Below are 21,814 nucleotides of genomic sequence, written 5' to 3'. Positions count from 1 at the left end.
GGATCTGGATACAAATCCACATAAGGCCCCTGAACTTTTACTCTTAAATTATAACTGAACCAAAACTGCTCCTGTCACTGATTTTAATATTCACTAATCATTTTCCCCAACTATCTCAAAGCAACTGCTAGTCCCGCCTTAGCACATTACACTCTACATTCTCATTGTGGTACTCCTTAAATAACCCTCCCTTTGTCCTTTTCTAAAGATCCAGCAAAGGCTTTTAAATAACATAACCTTTAAATGGTCACAAATCACCTGGCTTGAAGGTAACTGATAATAGGAAAAGTTCAAACCTCACGACTGAGTTCAATTTCAAAATATTCTCCCACTATACTCTGCTGTTGAAGAGGGAAACAGAAAAACATTCCCTCAGCAGCACAAATAAGACACTGAAAGCTAAGACACTCTTATCTCATTCAAAACCTACTCATATTTTCCCACTGTGGAACAGAGGCTTGCCAACTTATATGTCTCCCCAATAACCCATAAAAATGATAATTCAAATGTGGGCTGAGATTAACAATTTACGAAATACAAGAGGAGAGTTTTCTGCAAAACATAGGCATTGTAGTAAGGCAAACCTAGATTCAAATTCCAATTCTGCCACTTATTAGCTATGTATCTTCAAGGAAGTTATATAATGTCTCTGAGCCTTAGTTTCATTTGTAAAATGAGAATTAAAATCTACCTCAAGACATCATTGTAAGGATTAGGCAAGATACGTAGAGTTTGTGCACGTAGTAGGCACTCAGGGAATGTTGTTTCCCTTTTCCTCTTACTCATTTGAACAAGTTTAACTAGCACTCTAAACAGTTAAATATGTATTAATCCTTTGTATTATATCTATTGATAGTAAAATATTAAAATATTGATGTGAATAACAGCTAGTATTGAATATTCAAATTTGCAAGGGAATTCCTTAATAGTTTTAAGATAACACCTGTACATTTAATCTGAGCCATGCAATAAAACAGCTTTTCCTGAAACAGCTTTTTTATAAATATTTTTTAAGGAGAAATTCATAACTTGCTTTTAAGAACATTAGCTTAGAACATGCTCCCCTTTCACAGCAAATCAGCCATTATTAGGGCTAAAACTGACCAAATTAGTATGACTTACACCTCCCCACACTTTAATCAAGAGGTTTCTCTTTATATTAGTAAAAATCAACATTTAAGTGAGACTCCTGCATCCCTGTAAATGTAGCTGGGCATTCGGTACTTGAGAGAGAATTGAGTTTAATACCCAGACGCCAATGAGGCCACATGCCTTCTCTCAGACCTTTGTGTTAGGAAGCAAAAAGCAGAATTACTTCATGGATTCCAGACATTTTACAAAATAAAACATTTTCACCTTGTGAAACAACATAAAATAAGTACAAGCATCCAAGTTTTTAATAACATTTTAGCCCCTAGTATTTTTAGAACAGAATAAAGCCATACCAGTGAAAAATATTTTCCAGTCAAGGGCTTTCTGAAAGCTATTTAGGAGATAAATAATTGGTGTGTTACAGAATGCTATTATCCAACTAAATGAAGTTGTTTTACTCTATATTCAAATGTAATTCAAGCTGAACTTTCTTAAATCTAAAATGCTTACACAAGGCCGGGCGCGGTGGCTCACGCCTGTAATCCTAGCTCTCTGGGAGGCCGAGGCGGGCGGATTGCTCAAGGTCAGGAGTTCGAAACCAGCCTGAGCAAGAGCGAGACCCCGTCTCTACTATAAATAGAAAGAAATTAATTGGCCAACTAATATATACAAAAAATTAGCCGGGCATGGTGGCGAATGCCTGTAGTCCCAGCTACTTGGGAGGCTGAGGCAGGAGGATTGCTTGAGCCAGGAGTTTGAGGTTGCTGTGAGCTAGGCTGACGCCACGGCACTCACTCTAGCCTGGGCAACAAAGCGAGACTCTGTCTCAAAAAAAAAAAAAAAAACATAAAATGCTTACACAAGAAAACTTTAGAAAGAACTTAGTCATGCAAAAGCATACTTTTCCTAATCCTGGACAAGTCAACTCTCTAAGAAAGCTGTCCAGAGCTGTCCACAGGGCAAAAAGGACTCTCTGCCCGGCCTCCTCACTCTGTCCAATCTAGTCCAGATGTGAAGAGTGAATTTTGGCTTCAAAAAATGAATCTTGAATGCAGCCACATTAGAACTGATTTAAAAAGTATCCAGACTAAGAGATATACACAAAACCTTTCAGATCACTGAAAACTACAAATGTTTTAAAAAGTATGCAGAAATAGACATTTCAAGCTCCACTGATAAGGAAGCAAAACTAGAAGTACATACTGCTTTGTAAAAGCTGTCTCAACTTTAAGCTTACTTAAGGACTATTAATAGACAGTGTCAAACTAACATGCAGTTTCATCATGAAATCATCTTACTGGTTTGCAAGTTTCAAGCCTCAGGGCTTCATTATGCATCAGCATAGATGGACAATCCAGAATTCAGGGATAAAGACAAAAAGCATCCCCTTTTGAAATAGAAGTTAGTGAGAATGATAATGAGTCACCCAATCTTGGCAGTCTCCCCAATATTGATTCCCGTAAGGCAAAAAGGGAACTGAACTTGATTTGTTTTCAAGGCATGTTTAGAGAAAAGGCACTTTCTCCAAGCAAGTGCTTATTAGTTAGGACCAATGATTTATTCCTTAAAACCCAGTCTTCTGCTCATATGCTTGTGAAAGTCAGAAGGAACTACTTATTTCACCACAGATTAACGATAACAGTTATCATTGACAATCAAGTCTGTGGTAAAAATTAAAATTAGAAAAAGTAAATCTTTTTATCTTTCAAATCTAGATGGTAGAGTTCTGTGAACACTTACAATGAACTTGAAGGGAGTAAAGCAATTGATTATGCCCTGCAAGTTCTCTATAGTCACATATTGGTTGAAGTTAAAGTATTTTAAAATTGGGAATGAAACAAGAATAACATTTATGATATATAAATCTGGTTTGTTTTACTTTTAAAAAGGGATTTTTTAAAAACGTATGAGTGGTTTGATAAATTTGATTTTTCGCTATTTTTGCCTGAAAGATAAACCAATTTAGTGTATGTTGATATTAAGATATCTGCTATATTTTGGACATCATAGCCTGTTGTTTTACAATATTCCTTATAAGACTGATGCCTATACCTCAATTTTTGGTTAACTACTTCGGAGAGTTACACACCTTTCCTGCCTCCCTCAAATCCAAGTTTTTTTAGTCATTTGAAACATCAGTTTGCACTTGTTAGTATTACTATATTTGCTGTATTTCACAAACACATTTCCAAAACAATCCATTTAATTAGAATTAGACATTAATAGTGAGACCTGTAATTCTCTGTAACAACTAAGATTTTAAGTGGAAATTATTTCACTAATTCATCTTTTATTTCTCAAAGTGTTTAAGGATAAAATTTGGAGTTCTTTAATTTTCACTCTAAGAGGCAAATATTAATTATACTAATGAGTCTAATGAGTTTGGATGTTTTTATTTACTTTTTCTCCCTATGACCTTAATGAACACAGTATTATTGGGAGAAATTCCAGTGAATCATCTCCTATATCTCTTTACATACATACATTATATTCTCTAAAAGGCCAGCCTTTTAGAGACAGGCAAAGCTGCCTAATAGTCTCAACATTAATTTAAAAACTGGCTCTCAATTTTGTTCATTTGGCCGAGTGCGGTGGCTCACGCCTGTAATCCTAGCACTTTGGGAGGCCAAGGAGGGCGGATTGCTCAAGGTCTGCAGTTCGAAACCAGCCTGAGCAAGAGCGAGACCCCGTCTCTACTATAAATAGAAAGAAATTAATTGGCCAACTAACATATATATAGAAAAAATTAGCCGGCCATCATGGCACATGCCTGTAGTCCCAGCTACTCGGGAGGCTGAGGCAGCAGGATCACTTGAGCCCAGGAGTTTGAGGTTGCTGTGAGCTAGGCTGACGCCACAGCAGTCACTCTAGCCTGGGCATCAAAGCGAGACTCTGTCTCAAAATAAAAAAAAAAAAAAATTTGTTCATTCATTCCTGAGTTGATGGAGTTGTGGTCCTTTACTAGTACTTAACTGGTTTTAATACAATATTCAACACATTGATATTATAGTTGGTAATATCTACTCATTCTTTTACCTGCCATAAGAAAGTATAATAAAAGTATACATACAAAGTATAAAATACATACAGAGTATAAAAAAGTATAATACATTTACATGCTTGAGTCTTGATGTTGACAGGTATTTCTACAGAAACTGCTCCTGAAAGACTGTGATATTAAGAGTACAATTATATTTCATCTAAATTTTACTGCTTTAATATGATTAATGACATACTAAACATAAGTGTTCTGCAGAGCTTCCAAAATATATTTTAATGACCTGATTCTTATAGGTTACTGAATAACTTGAGTTATTCTGATTGCTTGAGACCTCAGAAATGATGGTTATAATGACATAGGATGCATACATTTTCATTGTATTTCTTTCATTATAAATCAGTTTTAGTGGATACTCCTTTAAAAATTGGAACCATTTTGAGTTTCTCGAAGAGCCTTGAAAGAGATATTCTCAAAATTAAAGAACCTAGATAAACAAAGTTAAAATATTTACCACATTTTGTTTGGGCATACATTCATTTCATATTCCATTAATATATAATTGCTACATTATTCTCATAAACAAAAAAAGTAAAATATTTATTATAATGAAAATACCTCTACAAATTTAATGAATTGCCATTCTTTTATTTTCTTCTGAAGTACTAAGAAATACTGTATCCTCAATTGCTGATTTGTATAGAGGAGGAATTTGGCTGGATATAATCATTATTTAACAAATGCCCTATGACCTTCTGTTTGGGGAATATCAAATCCCTGAAATTGGAAATATTCATGACTACCCATGGGATAAAACCTAGCTGCTTTTGTTTGGGGTCCAGGACACACACACACACACAAAAAAGAAAATAAAAATAAAAAATGCAGCTGCCAACAGAACACCAAACCACTATAACAGACAGTCTGCTAGAAGGATTGATCAGGACTTTATGCTACTGGACAACCGGACAATTTGAGTTGGAACACAGAATTGTTGCAACTCCAAGACACTTGGATTTTCTTTTAACCGCACATTGGATACAATCTAAGGAATATTATTTTTATTTGTTTCATATGTAATTTACAAATTTTGATGGCCAAAATTGGAAAAGTATTAGTATAATAAATTCCTACTGGCTTTATAAATTAATATTGGGCTGTTACCATTACCCAGATTTTTTTTTAATGTAAATTTTTTTTACTCACTAGGTTGGAAACTCCTCCTTGAGGGCAACGACTACTTGTGTATTGATCATCTTTGTGCCACATCACCTAGTACATACTCAATAAATACCTACTGAGCCAAACTGACCTTGGCTAAGTAAAAGTGAGTCAGAAACACAGAAATGGCTAGATTTTAAATTGGTTTGACACAAAATTAATTTTGAGTGAACGAGAGACACATTGCCTAAGAGAAAACAGGCTCTCCCTGTATTATACTCTCAGGAATATAGGTAAAATAAAAGTTCCCTTTAAGCATAATGCCTAAACAGGCTGATGTATCTGTTAGTTTAACCTCTTTGAATTGGCTTCCACACATGACCTAATGTTTAGAAAATCACAATGCTTGCACACATAGAGTGACTTCTCTGATTAACATTGATGAGCTGAGGCCTCAGACCCAGGGGAGGCAGGGAACATACCTATTTAGTCCACATCACCAAGGCAACACAGTCAGTGTACCTTAGCATAGTAAAAAACAGATGTTGAAGTTGAATATTTAAAAAGTGTTCCCTACACTAACTGTAACAGTGGTTAGATACAAGGATATATTATTTCAGAAACCAGGCAATTAAAAGGTTTTGTTTTGTTTTGTTTTTTTGAGACAGAGTCTCACTCTGTGGCCCAGGCTAGAGTGTCATGGCATCAGCCTTAGCTTACAGCAAATTCAAACTCCTGGGCTCAAGCAATCCTTCTGTTTCAACCTCCCGAGTAGCTGGGACTACAGGCATGCACCACCATGCCCAGCTAATTTTTTCTATATATTCTTAGTTGTCCAGCTAATTTCTTTCTATTTTTAGTAGAGACAGGGTCTCGCTCTTGCTCAGGCTGTCTAGAACTCCTGAGCTCAAAGGATCCACCCACCTCGGCCTCCCAGAGTGCTAGGATTACAGGTGTGAGCCAAGGCAACCAGCCTCAATTAAAAGCTTTTTCTCTAATGTGTGTTTGTGTGTGCTTTGTTTATCATTGTTGCTAACATTCCATAGGCAATCTTGGTCAATTAACATTACTTTAGTATCAAAAATAAAGGTTCAAAGTTTGGTTTTCACACAAATGATTTCTATATTCTTTTTTAAAGGATATAAGGAGTTACAGCCCTCAAATAGGGTGCCTCCTCCCCTAAATGGAAAGACATCTGAATATGAAGCCAGTATAAAATGAGACTATCTGAGAAATAAGAAGCCTCCATTGGGAGATGATTTATAAGTATGTTCCGATGAGACTATACTTTTACCAGGATCAAATACTATACTTTTATACCAGGATCAAATAATTTTATAATATGGCAAGTAGTAGAATAAAACTGGCACAACAAAAGGAAAATTACATGGAACTTGAAAAGGATATAGGAAGTAAACTATCAGAGCACCTAGACAGGCTAGGAAAGAGACAAGATTTTGGCAGAGATAAGCATTCCAAATAATGATGAAGCAGGAAAAATTCTCCAAGCCTTATTACCCCAGCCCAAATGATATATTACCCCAAGTGACCAACCTTCCTTTGCTCTTACCCATGTTCACCAAGAAACTTCCTGTTTACCCTAGATAGACTTACTACTATAAATTAATATATTTATATTCTAACTGGGAAATCTCCAAGTCTTATAAGTTTTGTCAGTGGGAAACAGCCTAAGGGTCAGACCCTGGATCTAAGTTCACCTATGTTATATCCTGGGAGGTCCAGCTGGAACAGCCAGCGGAATGATCTCTCTCTTTTTACTATCCACCCTCACCTTTCTCACCAACTTCTAACTGTAACACAGGTCACCACAATCTTGTAAATGTCTGTATCCATCTGAAAAATAAAATCACGTATGTCATATATTGGTAAACAACCAAATGAAGATGGCTGAGACACTAGAATAACAGCAAGGTTATTAAGAAGAAAGGCCTTTATCACCAAATAAATTCATAACTGTTCTTTTAACTTCCAAAGCAGATTACTGTTCTTACTAAAGTAGATGCATGGCCCCCATACTCCATTTATGATAGGAGATATATATTCTTTGAAGAATGCAATGGGACCCAAATCTGGAAGTTCTGGGCATATTTTGGGTATGATTTTCCTCAAGACAGGGCACTAAAAACATTTAACCCAAATCTGATCAAGCCTATTTGTTTATAGGATATGCAGGAGGCATAAAAACAAGCTAAATGACTTCACAGTGATACAATCAACAAAATCCAGAATGTGTGGAAACTTTACAAAACAACTAGATTTCTTAAATAATTAAAGGGGAAGAAGGGGAACACTTTAAAAAGAGACTTAAATAAACAACAACCAAATGCAACGTATGAATCTTATCCAGTGCCTAATTAAAGCAAACCAACAGTTAAAAAAAATAAAAAAAAACAATCAAGGGAATCTGAACAGTTAGATAGTTTATCATATTAAGAAACAACTTTGGTGTGATAATGGTATTGTGGTTGTGTGTTTTTTCTTAAAAAAAAAGACCACTTATCTATTAAAGATACATACTGAAGTAGTTATAGATGAAATGATGGGATGTCTGGGATTTGCTTCAAAATAATTAGGGGGTGGGGAGAAATAAGTGAGGTATAAGTGAACTAAGATTGACCATAAACGGAAGATGGGTTTTCTATGCACTTTAGCCCAAGTGCATAGAAAGGTCCATTACAGGATTCCCCATATATTTGAATATGTTTGGAATTTTCCATAATTAAAAGTTAAAAAATAAATAACACACACACAAAAGAGAAGGAGCACTGCCGGGTGCCCTGGGGTAATGAGATAAAATTCCCACTCTATCTTCCAGCCGCATTAACTAGACAGATTCTCTGTGGGTTCATCGTAAACTGACAAGTCCATTTACCAAATCCTGCCCTTCATCTTTTATCACTAGCCTAAGAAAGGACATTAATTGTCTGTTTGGTTACTTACCAGATACCTTTTAATGTCCAAGTTTGCTACCCAATTTTAACTTGAGTTTAAGAAATATTAAAATAATTTCTGAAGCTAACAGAATTTTAGCATTTGTTGAATTTATTCAGCATAACCACAGAGGCATTGTCTTCATGCTGTCACACACAGACACAAACACAGATACAACACAATATCCATATTTAGCCCAAGTGCATTCCTTCTGAGGCTCATTTATATGTCTTCATATGCCACAGCCCATCATTTAAATAATGGATATTTTCAATGCCAATTCCTTTGTTGATTTTCTCACTGTAGAAGGGAAAAAACATAAACATATTTTATGCATATTTATAGGCTTATTCATGATAAATATAATTCAAAATACATTGCTATTTTGTAATTATTGAGCCACATGTAGGTAATTTATTGCTATTACACTTACATTGTTATCTATATTAAATTCCATCACTCTGTGACAGTTCATATCCTAAAGTGATTTTAGCAACCTAACTAATGGGTCTATAGAAGCAGAGTAATAATGTCACCAGACTAGAGTATCAAAGTGTTACATTAACCCTGAAACAAAATCAATAGAACTAATTTGCTCATCAAATAGGTTCCAAAGTTTTTTAAATTACTGCCTATATTTTGGTAATATATCTTTAATAGTTCCCTAACTATTGCTTATACCACCAGGTCAGAATATAAGATGAATACTGTGTGGTAGTGAATTGTGTCACTGTTTAAAAAACTAGCCCAAACATCTTTCCCCTCCCTCCAATTTAAATTGTACTAAATAAAAAATTCCTAAAGTACCACATACATACATATAAAACAGCTGTGTTGGCACACAGGTTCTTTTCAGAATGCTTAAGAAAGAATGCAATCCCGAAGACAATATAGATTTCAATGGTTTCCTAAGTGTTAGAAAAAATCAGAAATGAGGCTTCTGTGCTTAGATATTTGTAAGATGTGGTATGAATGAGAGCAAATTTCACCTTTAATTCTGATACTTCCTGGGTTGCTTACCCATACCCCAAAAGCTAAGGAGGCCTAAAGTGAGACTTACATATCTTCTGCAGACATCTTCATGACTCCAACACATAGAGCATGCTGTTTTCCTTCTGCCATGATAGCCTGAAAACACACAGCTAAGAAAACTATTTATAGGGAAGGGTGTCAAACAATGACCATGTTACCAGTTAAGCCACTTTGAACCCATCTTATGTCCTTTCGTAGACCATTAACTCCTTGAGAGCAGGGACCTAACAGTGTCTGTGGGCACATTCTAAATATTCAATAAATGCTAAATGAATAAATCTTATAATCATGTTTGTTTAAAGTCAAATGTTAATACTGTAACTTCATGCCAACAAAACAAGAATGAGTCATACAAAAAAGGAGATAAAATTTCTTGCACATAAATACTAAAAACCATGAAATAAATATCAATTGTTCTTCTGTTTTAATCAGAATGGTGGTTTTATGTAAAGAATATATGAAAATAATAATTGTATGTCCATTCTATTTTTAAGAGCACAATACGACAGTTTCAACCTTTCTAGAAGAACCAGCATGGTCTTGGTTATCATTTGAAGCTTCTGGATTGGTAAACACTAAGGTTCAGGTTACACAGGTCCTCTCTGTAGTATTTTTTATTTGAAACTTTCTATAAACCTATAATTCTTTCAAAATAAAAATTATTATTATTTTTTTTTGGTGAGACAGAGTCTCACTTTGTTGCCCAGGCTAGAGTGAGTGCCATGGCATCAGCCTAGCTCACAAAACCTCAAACTCCCGGGCTCAAGCAATCCTCCTGCCTCAGCCTCCCAAGTAGCTGGGATTACAGGCATGCGCCACCATGCCCGGCTAATTTTTTCTATATATATTAGTTGGCCAATTAATTTCTTTCTATTTATAGTAGAGACAGGGTCTCGCTCTTGCTTAGGCTGGTTTCGAACTCCTGACCTCGAGCAATCCACCCGCCTTGGCCTCCCAGAGTGCTAGGATTACAGGTGTGAGCCACCGCACCCGGCCTATTTCAAAATAAAAATTATTTTTAAAAGTAAAGGCTAGGGGTACTAAGAAAATTTTCCATTTAAGGGAAACTCCAGAACTATAAACTTACCAACACTTAGAGAAATCATAAACATAAAAATCATAACCTGTCCTGACAGAATATTTTTCTCCATTGGTTTTAAATTCATTCATTCAATGTTCCAAATATTTGACCACCTATTATGTGAACAGTATCTATCTATGTCAATACAAGCTTTTCCTAAAATATAAAGATACAACTTAGCTATAACTGCCACAACAGAGGATATCATCCTTTTGAGCACAGGACATACTCTCAAACCCACTCCCAAAGTGATTTCCCTATTTCACCATTCCTTTTCTCAACCTGAGGCAAATGGCCACTTTGGCCATGACAAAGGAAAAGATGGCCTCCTGTCTAGAATAGCCACAAAAACCTATTTAATCTAGGATATCTCTGAAATGGCTTTGTAGAAATAGAAATAATCTTAAATTTCCCCTCCCCCAAATTAATGTCTTGAATAGATCAGCTAAGTCATGAGTTGAATAGATCTTTAAGGCCAGGTGTGGTGGCCCACACCTGTAATCACAGGTGTTTGTGAGGCCAAGGGGGGAAGATCATCTGAGGCTAAGAGTTTAAGCAGCCTAGGCAATATATCCAGATCCCATCTTTACAAAAAATTTTAAAAATCAGCTGGGTGCAATGGCACATACTTATAGCATTTTTTAAAAAAATTTAAAAATAAAGTATAGATCTTTAAGGACTATCTGGGACTTTAACATTTCTCTTTGAATAAACATGCTCTGAGGCCCAACTAACCAACTTAAAAACGAAGTTTTAAAATAAAAGTTGGGGACTGCCAATATTTCCCACTACCAATTCCTAAAACAAAATTGTTTCTTGGGAAAAGAGATACTATACCCAGTGCCTAAATTCTTTTTCTTTTTGAGAGCTTTTACTCCAGTATTATCTAGGTAAGTCAAAGTGAACATTAAAGCAGCAGGTTGATGTCCAAAAGGCTGATCCAATCATATCACCTACCGTGTTTCCCCGAAAATAAGACCTACTCATAAAATAAGCCCTAGCAGGATTTCTAAGCATCTGTACAATATAAGCCTTACCCTGAAAATAAGACCTAGTGATGGGCATGGCTCTGCAACGTATCTGCACAACCCATGCATTTCGTCGCAGAGCTGTAAAGAAAACCAGCAGCCCTTCTCATCTGCCCCATGAGATCTCTATTGCTCAACATGAGAGATTGGGGCCAATGGTTCTAAAGGAAATAAGAGTCGCAAGAAATTCAGGATGGAATTCAGGGTTTGGAGAGTTATGATGATGTTCCAGAAGAAGATGACTTAACTATATTTGAATAAATGTAGATTGTTGTACCGTACTTAAAAAAATTATCACATCCTCTGAAAATAAGTCCTAGGGTGTCTTCTTGAGGAAAAATAAATATAAGACCCTGTCTTATTTTTGGGGAAACACGGTATATCCTTTCCAATAGTAATCAAGAGTTTGATATTATGTTCTGAGTCTGACAACAATAGACCCTAACTGGGCCAAAATGCAGCTGGGACTTTTTTATAACTTCAGTTATAAAACTACCTAGACCAGGTATGGCTAACACTTTGGGAGGCCAAGGCAGGAGGACTGCTTGAGGCCAGGAGTCCAAGAACACCCTGAGCAACATAGCCAGACTCCATCTCTACAAAAAAATAGAAAAATTAGCTGGGTGCATGCCTGTAGTCCTAGCTACTGAGGAGGCTAAGACAGGAAGATTGCTCAAGCCCTAGAGTTTGAAGTTACAGTGAGCTATGATGATGCCATTGCACTCTAGCCTAGGTGACAGAGTGAAACCCTGTCTCAAAAACAAAACAAAAACTACCTAAGATGGGACATAATTTAGTATCAAGAAATAAAAACAGTTACTTCCCACAACTTCAAATGTAACCAGAAAGCCATGAGACAACAGTAGCAGTAACCTCCAAAAAAGTACATCTAAAGTTCCCTTGGATAGATTTTTCAGTAATAAAAACACAATGAACACATTTTTTTCAGCAGTTATAGCCTGGGAAGGATACAACAATGGTATCTACTGCAGCAGGGTAAAGCTTAGCTCCAGGAGAAGTTAAGCCTGGACACATGATATTTGCTCCACTGAGTACAAATTTGATGGCTCCTTTATCAACCTGCTGGTGTGGCAGGATAAAAGGATCTAGAAGAAAAGAAACACATTATATATATTAATAAGACTAATGACTCAACAAAAAAAGGCAAAGGACACGAACAAATATTTCTAAAATTACAGTATGCTGACAGATGCAAACTAACACTATCCTTCACTTATCACATTGGTAAATAAATATATATATATATATATATATATATATATTTTTTTTTTTTTTTTGAGACAGAGTCTCACTCTGTTGCCCCGGCTAGAGTGCTGTGGTGTCAACCTAGCATGAGCCACCGTGCCTGGCCAACATTTTTATTTTTACTTTTTTCTTTCTTTTATCAGTTATACTTAAGTTTGTGAGATCTGAAGGTAAATATTTTTAAGGAAAATAATTCACAGTACTAGCAAGAGTGTAGGGGCCAGGTGAGGTAATCCTAGCACTCTGGGAGGCCGAGGCGGGCGGATCACTCGAGGTCAGGAGTTCGAAACCAGCCTGAGCAAGAGTGAGACCAAGTCTCTACTATAAATAGAAATAAATTAATTGGCCAACTAATATATATAGAAAAAATTAGCCAGACATGGTGGCGCATGCCTATAGTCCCAGCAACTCAGGAAGCTGAGGCAGAAGGATCACTTGAGCCCTGGAGTTTGAGGTTGCTGTGAGCTAGGCTGATGCCAGGGCACTCACTCTAGCCGGGGCAACAAAGAGACTCTGTCTCAAGAAAAAAAAAAGAGTGTACAAACAGGCCAGGCTCAGTGGCTCACGCCTGCAATCCTAGCACTCTGGGAGGCTGAGGCGGGAGGATCGCTCAAGGTCAGGAGTTCAAAACCAGCCTGAGCAAGAGCAAGACCCCATCTGTACTAAAAGAAATTAATTGGCCAACTAAAATATATATATATAAAATTAAGCCGGGCATGGTGGCACATGCCTGTAGTCCCAGCTACTCGGGAGGCTGAGGCAGGAGGATCGCTTGAGCCCAGGAGTCTGAAGTTTCTATGAGCTAGGCTGATGCCATGGCACTCTAGCCCAGGCAACAGAGTGAGACTCTGTCTCAAAAAAATAAAAAAAAAAAGAGTGTAGGAACACTGGTATTCCTATATACTACTAAAAACTAGAAGGCTTCTACTACTAATAGTCTTTATGACTACTTGGCAACATGCATCAACAGCCTTGAAAATGTTCAAACCGACTCAGTAATCCTACTTCTAGGATTTTATTCTAAAAAAAAAAGAGGGATGTACAATGTATCTGGGTTGAAAGTTATTCATTGTGGTACTAATACTTATAATAGAAATAAACTGGAATCAACCTAAATGTTCAACAATAAGGTAAGAGATAAAGGCTTAAGATAATACGTCTGTCATATCTGTATAATAAAACCATGTTTTGGGGAGAATACTTAATGCTCTGGGAGATGTTCACAATATTATGTTAAGTGAAAAAAGCAGAATAAAAAACTATCACAGGCCGGGCGCGGTGGCTCACGCCTGTAATCCTAGCACTCTGGGAGGCCGAGGCGGGCGGATTGCTCGAGGTTGGGAGTTCGAAACCATCCTGAGCGAGACCCCGTCTCTACTAAAAATAGAAAGAAATTAATTGACCAACTAAAAATATATATACAAAAAATTAGCCGGGCATAGTGGTGCATGCCTGTAGTCCCAGCTACTTGGGAGGCTGAGGCAGCAGGATTGCTTGAGCCCAGGAGTTTGAGGTTGCTGTGAGCTAGGCTGACGCCACAGCACTCACTCTATAGCCAGGGCAACAAGAGTGAGACTCTGTCTCAAAAAAAAAAAAAAAAAAAAAAAAAACTATCACAAATCCTAGCACTCTGGGAAGCTGAGGCGGGTGGATCGCTCAAGATCAGGAGTTCGAAACCAGCCTGAGCAAGAGCAAGACCCCATCTCTACTAAAAATAGAACGAAATTAATTGGCCAACTAAAAATATATAGAAAAAATTAGCCAGGCATGGTGGCGCATGCCTGTAATCCCAGCTACTTGGGAGGCTGAGGTAGGATTGCTGGAGCCCAGGAGTTTGAGGTTGCTGTGAGCTAGGCTGACGCCAGGGCAACAGAGTGACAAAAAAAAAAAAAAAAAAAAAAAAAAACTATCACAAAGAACAGTGGTTACTAGGGGTTGAGGAGGAAGGAGCAAGGGTGAATAAGTGGAATATAATATATGCTTAGGGCAGTAAAACTATTCTGTATGATACTGTAACAGTAGATACTTGGTATTATGCACTTGGCAAAACCCATAGAACTATACAATACAAAGAGTGAACCCTAATGTAAACTATGGGCTTTCATTAATAATAATGTATCAGCGTTCGTTCATCAATTGTAACAAATGTATCATACCAATGAAAGATATAAGGGAAACTGAGTGGGGGAGAGCGAATACATAAATGGAAACTATTCTATCTGCTCACTTTTTCTATAAACCTAATACTGTTCTTAAAAGTAAAATCTGTTAGTTTCAAAAAACTACAGTGGGATGAAGAGAAGTTGGCTAAGAGTTACAAAATTATAGCTAGATAGAAGGAGTAAGTTCTAGTATTCAAGAGTACAGTAGGGAAATTATAGCTAACAATGAGTTATTGTACATTTCAAAATAACTAGAAAAGAAGAATTGTAGTCTCTCCAAGATAAAGATAAATGTTTGAGGTGATGAATATCCCCAGTTACCCTGATCTGATGATCATTATACACTGTATACAGATATGAAAATACATGTGTACCCCCAAAATATGTACTGTTATATATCAATCAAAAAACTATGTAACAAAGAATTAATTTAAAAAGGAAAAAAATATATGCATTGGTATATATCACAGAAAATAACTGGATGGAAGTTTACCAGTATACTAACAATGGTTAACTCTAGGTTCTGGGAATACAGGTGTTTATTAATTAGTTATATATGTCTATATTTTCCAAATTTATATAATGTACATGTATTCCTTTTGTAAAAAAATTTATGTGTGTGTATGTGTATCTACTAATAATCCATAGCCTAATAATTAAAGGATCCTGAGAGGACTTCAAACAAATACTGAGAGAAAAACTTTTTAAGCCTCTCAGAGCTCTCTAGGAATAATAATGACAATAACAGGTAAAATGTATTCACTTTAATGCCTTACCACTAGTCCTCCCACTAGTCAAAGAACAGGTAAGTTTTTTTTCTTACCAAGACCACAAATTAACTTAAACATCTTACTGATAAAAAAAGGATTTTGGGGGCCGGGCGCGGTGGCTCACGCCTGTAATCCTAGCACTTTGGGAGGCCGAGGCGGGCGGATCGCTCAAGGTCAGGAGTTCGAAACCAGCCTGAGCGAGACCCCGTCTCTACCAAAAATAGAAAGAAATTAATTGACCAACGAAAAATATATATACAAAAAATTAGCCGGGCATGGTGGCGCATGCCTGTAGTCCCAGCTACTCGGGAGGCTGAGGCAGTAGGATCGCTGAGCCCAGGAGATTGAGGTTGCTGTGAGCCAGGCTGACGCCACGGCACTCACTCTAGCCTGGGCAACAAAGTGAGACTCTGTCTCAAAAAAAAAAAAAAAAAAAAAAAAGGATTTTGGGGCCGGGCGCGGTGGCTCACGCCTGTAATCCTAGCACTCTGGGAGGCCAAGGCGGGTGGATTGCTTGAGGTCAGGAGTTCGAAACCAGCCTAAGCAAGAGCAAGACCCCCATCTCCACTATAAATAGAAAGAAATTAATTGGCCAACTAATATATATAGAAAAAAATTAGCCGAGCATGGTGGCGCACGCCAGTAGTCCCAGCTACTCCCTCCGGAGGCTGAGGCAGGAGGATTGCTTGAGCTCAGAAGTCTGAGGTTGCTATGAGCTAGGCTGACGCCATGGCACTCACTCTAGCCTGGGCAACAAAGCGAGACTCTGTCTCAAAACAAAAAAAGAAAATAATCATAATCATGATAATTAATGATAAGCAGTAGTAATACACATTTATTGAACAATTACTCCATCATTATAATGTCTACTGTATATTGAGCACTTACTGTGTTCTTGGCATTATATTAGGTACATAAAATGCACTATCTCATTTAATCCTCACAACCTCTGGAGATACATAAAATTATCATGTCCATTTTTAAAGATAAGGAAACAAAGCTTAAAAAGGTTAAGTGACTTGCCAAAAGTAGCATGTACTGGGAAATGAACCCTGGCCTGCCTAACTCCAAATTTACATTTTAAACCACCATATTATCCTCCTTTTTTTTTTTTTTTTTTTTTTTTTGAGACAAAGTCTCACTCTGTTGCCTGGGCTAGAGTGCCTTGGCATCAGCCTAGCTCACAGCAACCTCAGATTCCTGGGCTCAAGCAATCCTCCTGCCTCAGCCTCCCGAGTAGCTGGGACTACAGGCATGTGCCACCACGCCTAGCTAATTTTTTCTATATATATTTTTAGTTGTCCAGCTAATTTTTTTCTATTTATAATAGAGACAGGGTCTCGCTCCTGCTCAGGCTGGTCTAGAACTCCTGAGCTCCAACGATCTCCGCCCACCCACTGTGTCCTCTCAGAGTGCTAGGATTACAGGCGTGAACCACCACGTCCAGCCTTATCCTGCTTCTTACACAAGAATAACTTGAAGATATTCTAAAAGATTGATTCCCCAGCAAAAAATTAAACAGGAACATCCTTTTCCTGATTATGAAAATGTTCAATGTACAGAAAAACTATAACAGTTCAATGAAGACCTTGACACTATCCACTTAGATTCAACAATTGTTCATTAATAGCTTCCTATATTTACTTTACCTCTATTTATATGTATACAGTTTTCCTCTATCATTTAAAATTAAGTCCAGGCCAGGCGCGGTGGCTCACGCCTGTAATCCTAGCTCTCTGGGAGGCCGAGGAGGGTGGATTGCTCGAGGTCGGGAGTTCGAAACCAGCCTGAGCAAGAGCGAGACCCCGTCTCTACTATAAATAGAAAGAAACTAATTGACCAACTAATATATATAGAAAAAATTAGACGGGCATGGTGGCTCATGCCTGTAGTCCCAGCTACTTGGGAGGCTGAGACAGAAGGATCGCTTGAGCCCAGGAGTTTGAGGTTGCTGTGAGCTAGGCTGACACCATGGCACTCACTCTAGCCTAGGCAACAAAGCGAGACTCTGTCTCAAAAAAAAAAAAATTAAGTCCAGATATAAGTTTCACCATAAATAAGCAAACATCTAAAAACAGTCATTCTCCTACATAAGCATAATACTATTATCACACCTAAAAATTTAAGAAGTCTACAGGTATCATTTTATAGCCAAACCATATTCAAATTTCTCCCAATAGTCCTAAGAAAGCCTATTATATCTTTTTTCTGTGGGGGGTGGCAGGAATGAAAGGAACGCTTTAATTTTTGTTTCTTTTTCAAACCAGGAACAAATCTAGGTTTACACAATACATATGATTGTTTTGTCTCTGTTTTCTCTTTGTTGAATAGTAATTAATGTCATCAAAATGTCTCAATGTCACCAAAATATTTTCATTTATAATTTTCCCCATTGCTTCAGGATTCAATTTCTTTCATTAAAGTGTTTTTTAACCTGATGAAATAGTTAATCAAATAATTATAATTATTCCCTTGTAAATATTTAAATGCTTCACCTCTTTTAAGACTTGCCTAACAGGTTTACTGCTCCTGACCTCTGCACTACCAAGTAATTCCAAATTGATCTCCTCTTACCAAAAAGCCAAACTCAATAAGTCATTATCACCAACCACAAAACCTGCCAGTCGCTCCCTTCTCTTCTGCCTCTTGGCTAGAATGCCAGAACAGAAAAGCAGAAATTTTACTTCCCATTTGAAAACTTTTTGTGCCCTTAGATTATATCTTACTTTGGATTTTCTTTTGTAATATACTCGATCTAACATGCAAATGTGGGTATGAAATAAACATTTGTTTTCATAACATCTGATGATGGCACTCAACTAACAATAACTGGGACTCCCCACATTTAGCCAACATTTTCCCATATATGGAGTTTTCTCTATTAGGCAATTCCAGAAATAAATTTAAAAGATGAAAATGCTCACAGTGCTTATCACAGTTTGTAAATATATATTTATGTAATTATCTAATTGTTGTCTATTCTGCCAACTAGACTATTAGCTTCATAAGGACAGGGACCATGTCTGTCTTTGCTTCTTATAGTATTTTCAATACCTTGCTCAGTGCCTGGCACATAGTAAGTTCAATAAATATTTGTTAAATTAAGGAAGGAATGCTCTTTCTTGGGCTTTCTAGAATGCATAATGAGAGAATTTGTATTTTTCAAATGGGCATTCATTTTAGTCTTACATTCCTTATTACCTAGTACTAATAAATAACACATTAACTACTAAAAGTCACTTCAACTCCATTTGTGTTTTTCCAGATCCCCAAATGTATATTTCTAACAAGACTTACATTTTTTTTTAATTATTTTTTTTTATTTTGGCATATTATGGGGGTACAGATTTTAAGGTTTCAATAAATGCCCATTTCCCCCCCTCCCAAGACTTACATTTGTGAAGTAACCTTAGGGTTGGGTAAAAAGGCCCCTCTCTTTGTCTAAAAAATAGTAATTCTCCATTTACTGTAAGGATTTCTATATGTTCATGGCTGTAAGACAAATGTCACAAAGTACCAAGTTAGAAATTTTCTTTCAAAAATGAATATAAGTCAAACATCCTTTAAAAATCACAAGTGAAATATGCATACAGAGATAAACTTTTAAAAATTTCAGTAAAGATAACAGCCAAAAAACATTATTTACATTGTTTTTCCTATCATACAAGTCTAGTAGGAAAAAAATAAAAATACAACTTGCTACAACCAATTTTATTTCACATTGTATTATTTCAATTCCATTGTTAGATAATTCAATAAAACAAATCTCTAAAGAACTGAAATAAGCTAAACCCAACTGTGAATGAAAAATTTAACTCTAATAAAACAATCAATATACAAAGCTACATTTTTCATGCACATAGAAAATATTTGAAAATACAAATATTGATCATTTTAGAGTTATTTTGTGTCTACTCCCATCATTAATCTATCAATAATTTGAAAATAATTCCACTTAGTATGAGTGAAATATAATCATTAAATATTCAGCTACTGTGAGCTTTACATAGAGAAAAACAAAGACTTACCATCGGACTATTTTGACAGGATCTTTCTTAGGCATGATTTGATTAAGCCATGGTTCAATACCTGGAAATTGCTCTATTAATTGGTTCTTAATACCCTTAATAACTGAAGTTTTCAACTGGATGCAATTGGACACATTTTCTTTTTCATCAAATCTGCCAAGTAGTTTTTGCAAGAAAAAAAAAAAGGCATTTCTAAGCAGAAGTATCAGAATACCTAAAGGTATTGTTCTAATTAGTCATCTATTCCCAAGCAAGTATTCAGATGCTTAAAATAATTGTGCAATAAGTTTTTTTAAAAAACACCATTTCCCTTTTATTCTGTCCAGCACAAAATCAACATCTTAATGCAATATTAAAATAAACTGTCATGTATATAGCAATTAGCTGGGGGGGGGAGGAATATGAAACATATTTTGCACTGAAATCTGTAATGAGCCACACAAACGCTTTTCCTGGAAAATCTTACTCATTTCTACCCAGACGGAAACACAGACTCCTACCAATAATAAAACCTGTGTTAAAAAAAAAAAAAAACCCTCAAGCATTGAGATACAAAAGACCAACCCAGGCATAACACAGAAAATGGGCCCCTGCTAGGCTATACAATCTGAGATTTTTTAAAGATGATGATGATGATGATGATTTCTAAGATCCCTATTTATTTTTGCTCAAAATTTCATGCACAAAACCCACCTTCCTTTGCCCATGTCCCCTTTTTGCTTTTTGCGTCTACCAGATCTGGAAAGCAAACCCACTAGGTAGGTTCCCAAGGAATTTTTGTCTTCCTTACACTGAAAAGCCTGTGGGGCAATCACGTTATTTTCAAGGAAAGGTTAATCTGGCAGCTAGGCAATAGGCATGACAGGCCGCTTGCTTCCTGTCACCCAGACTCCTTCACTCTCATGACCCAGGAAGTCAAGCCTTCCTTTATTCAGTTCATAACTAATAAACATATGGCAGTGAGTGCAGGGTTCCCCTCTCGGCTGAAGAGGATATGCCCCTAAATCACAGTGCACCGATGTGATTGGTAGAGTCCTAGGAATGGAGAAGAATTGGGGGAGGGTGCAAAAGAGAAAGAAGGATAAGGAGGGAAAAAAAAAACGGGAGTGGAGGTACAGAGACCCGATTGAGAATTAGGGATGGAAAGCTTAAAGAAGTGTTACAAGTTGCGAGTGACAGCATAATACTACAGAAAACCTTAAGGAGTCAGGATGGCAGGGGCGGGGAAGAGAGAAAGAGGATCTTTGCTCTCGCCCTCTTCCCCACCCCCACCCTCACCGCCTTTGTGAGCAGCCGATAGAGGCCACAGCATGTCCTTACTTCTTGAACATGATCCAAGGTGAAGGGGGCGACGATAGGGAAGGGCCCGGAATGGGAAAGAAATTGAATTAGTAAGGGTCCGGCAGATCCCCTTACACGAGGAAGGCCGGCACTGACAGTCGGAGCTGTTGTCGTTATCCGGAAGGCGAGAAAGCCAGCCGCTTTACGGCTCTCAGTGAAAAGTAACTACTTCCGCTCCTCTGAACTCCACGTCGCCGCTTTTGCCAACTCCTTTTGGGCAACCGATTCCTCTCCCGTTGGAGGTAGCTGAAAGGGCGGGACTTTAGAAGGAAGAAGTGATAGAGCAATTCTTTCTAGTTGCAGGAAGAGAAGAATGGGGTGGGCGGGGAATCAATCAAAGCAGCACTTATGGCAGTTGCGTCAGTTACGGATTCCTCAAAGGGTCAAGATTGTTCCGCGCTTCATTGCCACCTACTGTCAACCTAAACAATTTTTTAGTGGGAATGGTTTTTGTTCCCGGTATGAGGCAACCGAATGGACTGGTGTTTCCCGGCCAGCTTGAACCCAGGCAAGCCTCATAGCTTCATGTTAATGTGCCAGTAGGATTGCCAGGTTTAGCAAATAAAAATACAGGATATCTAAATTTGAATTTCAGATTAACAATGAATACTATTTTTAATGTAAGTACACCTCGTCAATATTTTGGACATACTTACACTAAAATATATATAGTCTTTGTTTATCTGAAGTTATTTGAGCATCCTGTTATTTTATCTGTTAATCTTATTCACTGGCAGGTCCCCCCATAGAATTATTAAATAAAACTCACTAGATTGTAGCCTCCGCCTTCACCCCCATACCTACAAGTTGAACCATAAATCGAGGGGTAATTTCCTTGGAGGTTAGAATGGTCTCTAGGTGAGCAATAGTAGACTGTAATCTGATTGAAAAGATAATGTCTAC

The 21,814-nt window shown here is 37.2% G+C and overlaps 1 protein-coding gene across 2 annotated transcripts; it reads right to left on the bottom strand.

The window, feature by feature from the left end:
* Positions 1–8,293: 8,293 nt before the first annotated feature.
* On the bottom strand, positions 8,294–21,256 carry MCTS1 (MCTS1 re-initiation and release factor). 2 transcript variants are annotated; one of them, XM_020284907.2, is made up of 6 exons: positions 20,891–21,256; positions 19,571–19,723; positions 18,937–19,034; positions 12,317–12,450; positions 9,264–9,331; positions 8,294–8,503 (listed from the first exon to the last, which is right to left on the bottom strand). In XM_020284907.2, the coding sequence occupies exons 1-6, from the start codon at positions 20,899–20,901 to the stop codon at positions 8,422–8,424; spliced, it is 546 nt and encodes a 181-aa protein (XP_020140496.1). In that variant the 5' UTR covers positions 20,902–21,256; the 3' UTR covers positions 8,294–8,421. The 2 variants fall into 2 exon arrangements, with proteins under 2 accessions (XP_020140496.1, XP_020140495.1); XM_020284906.2 differs by lacking the exon at positions 20,891–21,256 and adding an exon at positions 20,264–20,781.
* Between the last annotated feature and the right edge of the window lie 558 nt (positions 21,257–21,814).

This window comes from Microcebus murinus, chromosome X (assembly GCF_040939455.1).
Source record: "Microcebus murinus isolate Inina chromosome X, M.murinus_Inina_mat1.0, whole genome shotgun sequence".
Classification (NCBI taxonomy): domain Eukaryota; kingdom Metazoa; phylum Chordata; class Mammalia; order Primates; family Cheirogaleidae; genus Microcebus; species Microcebus murinus.
The sequence above is the reverse complement of the archived record's forward strand: the minus strand, read 5'-3'. Positions and strand labels throughout refer to the sequence as shown.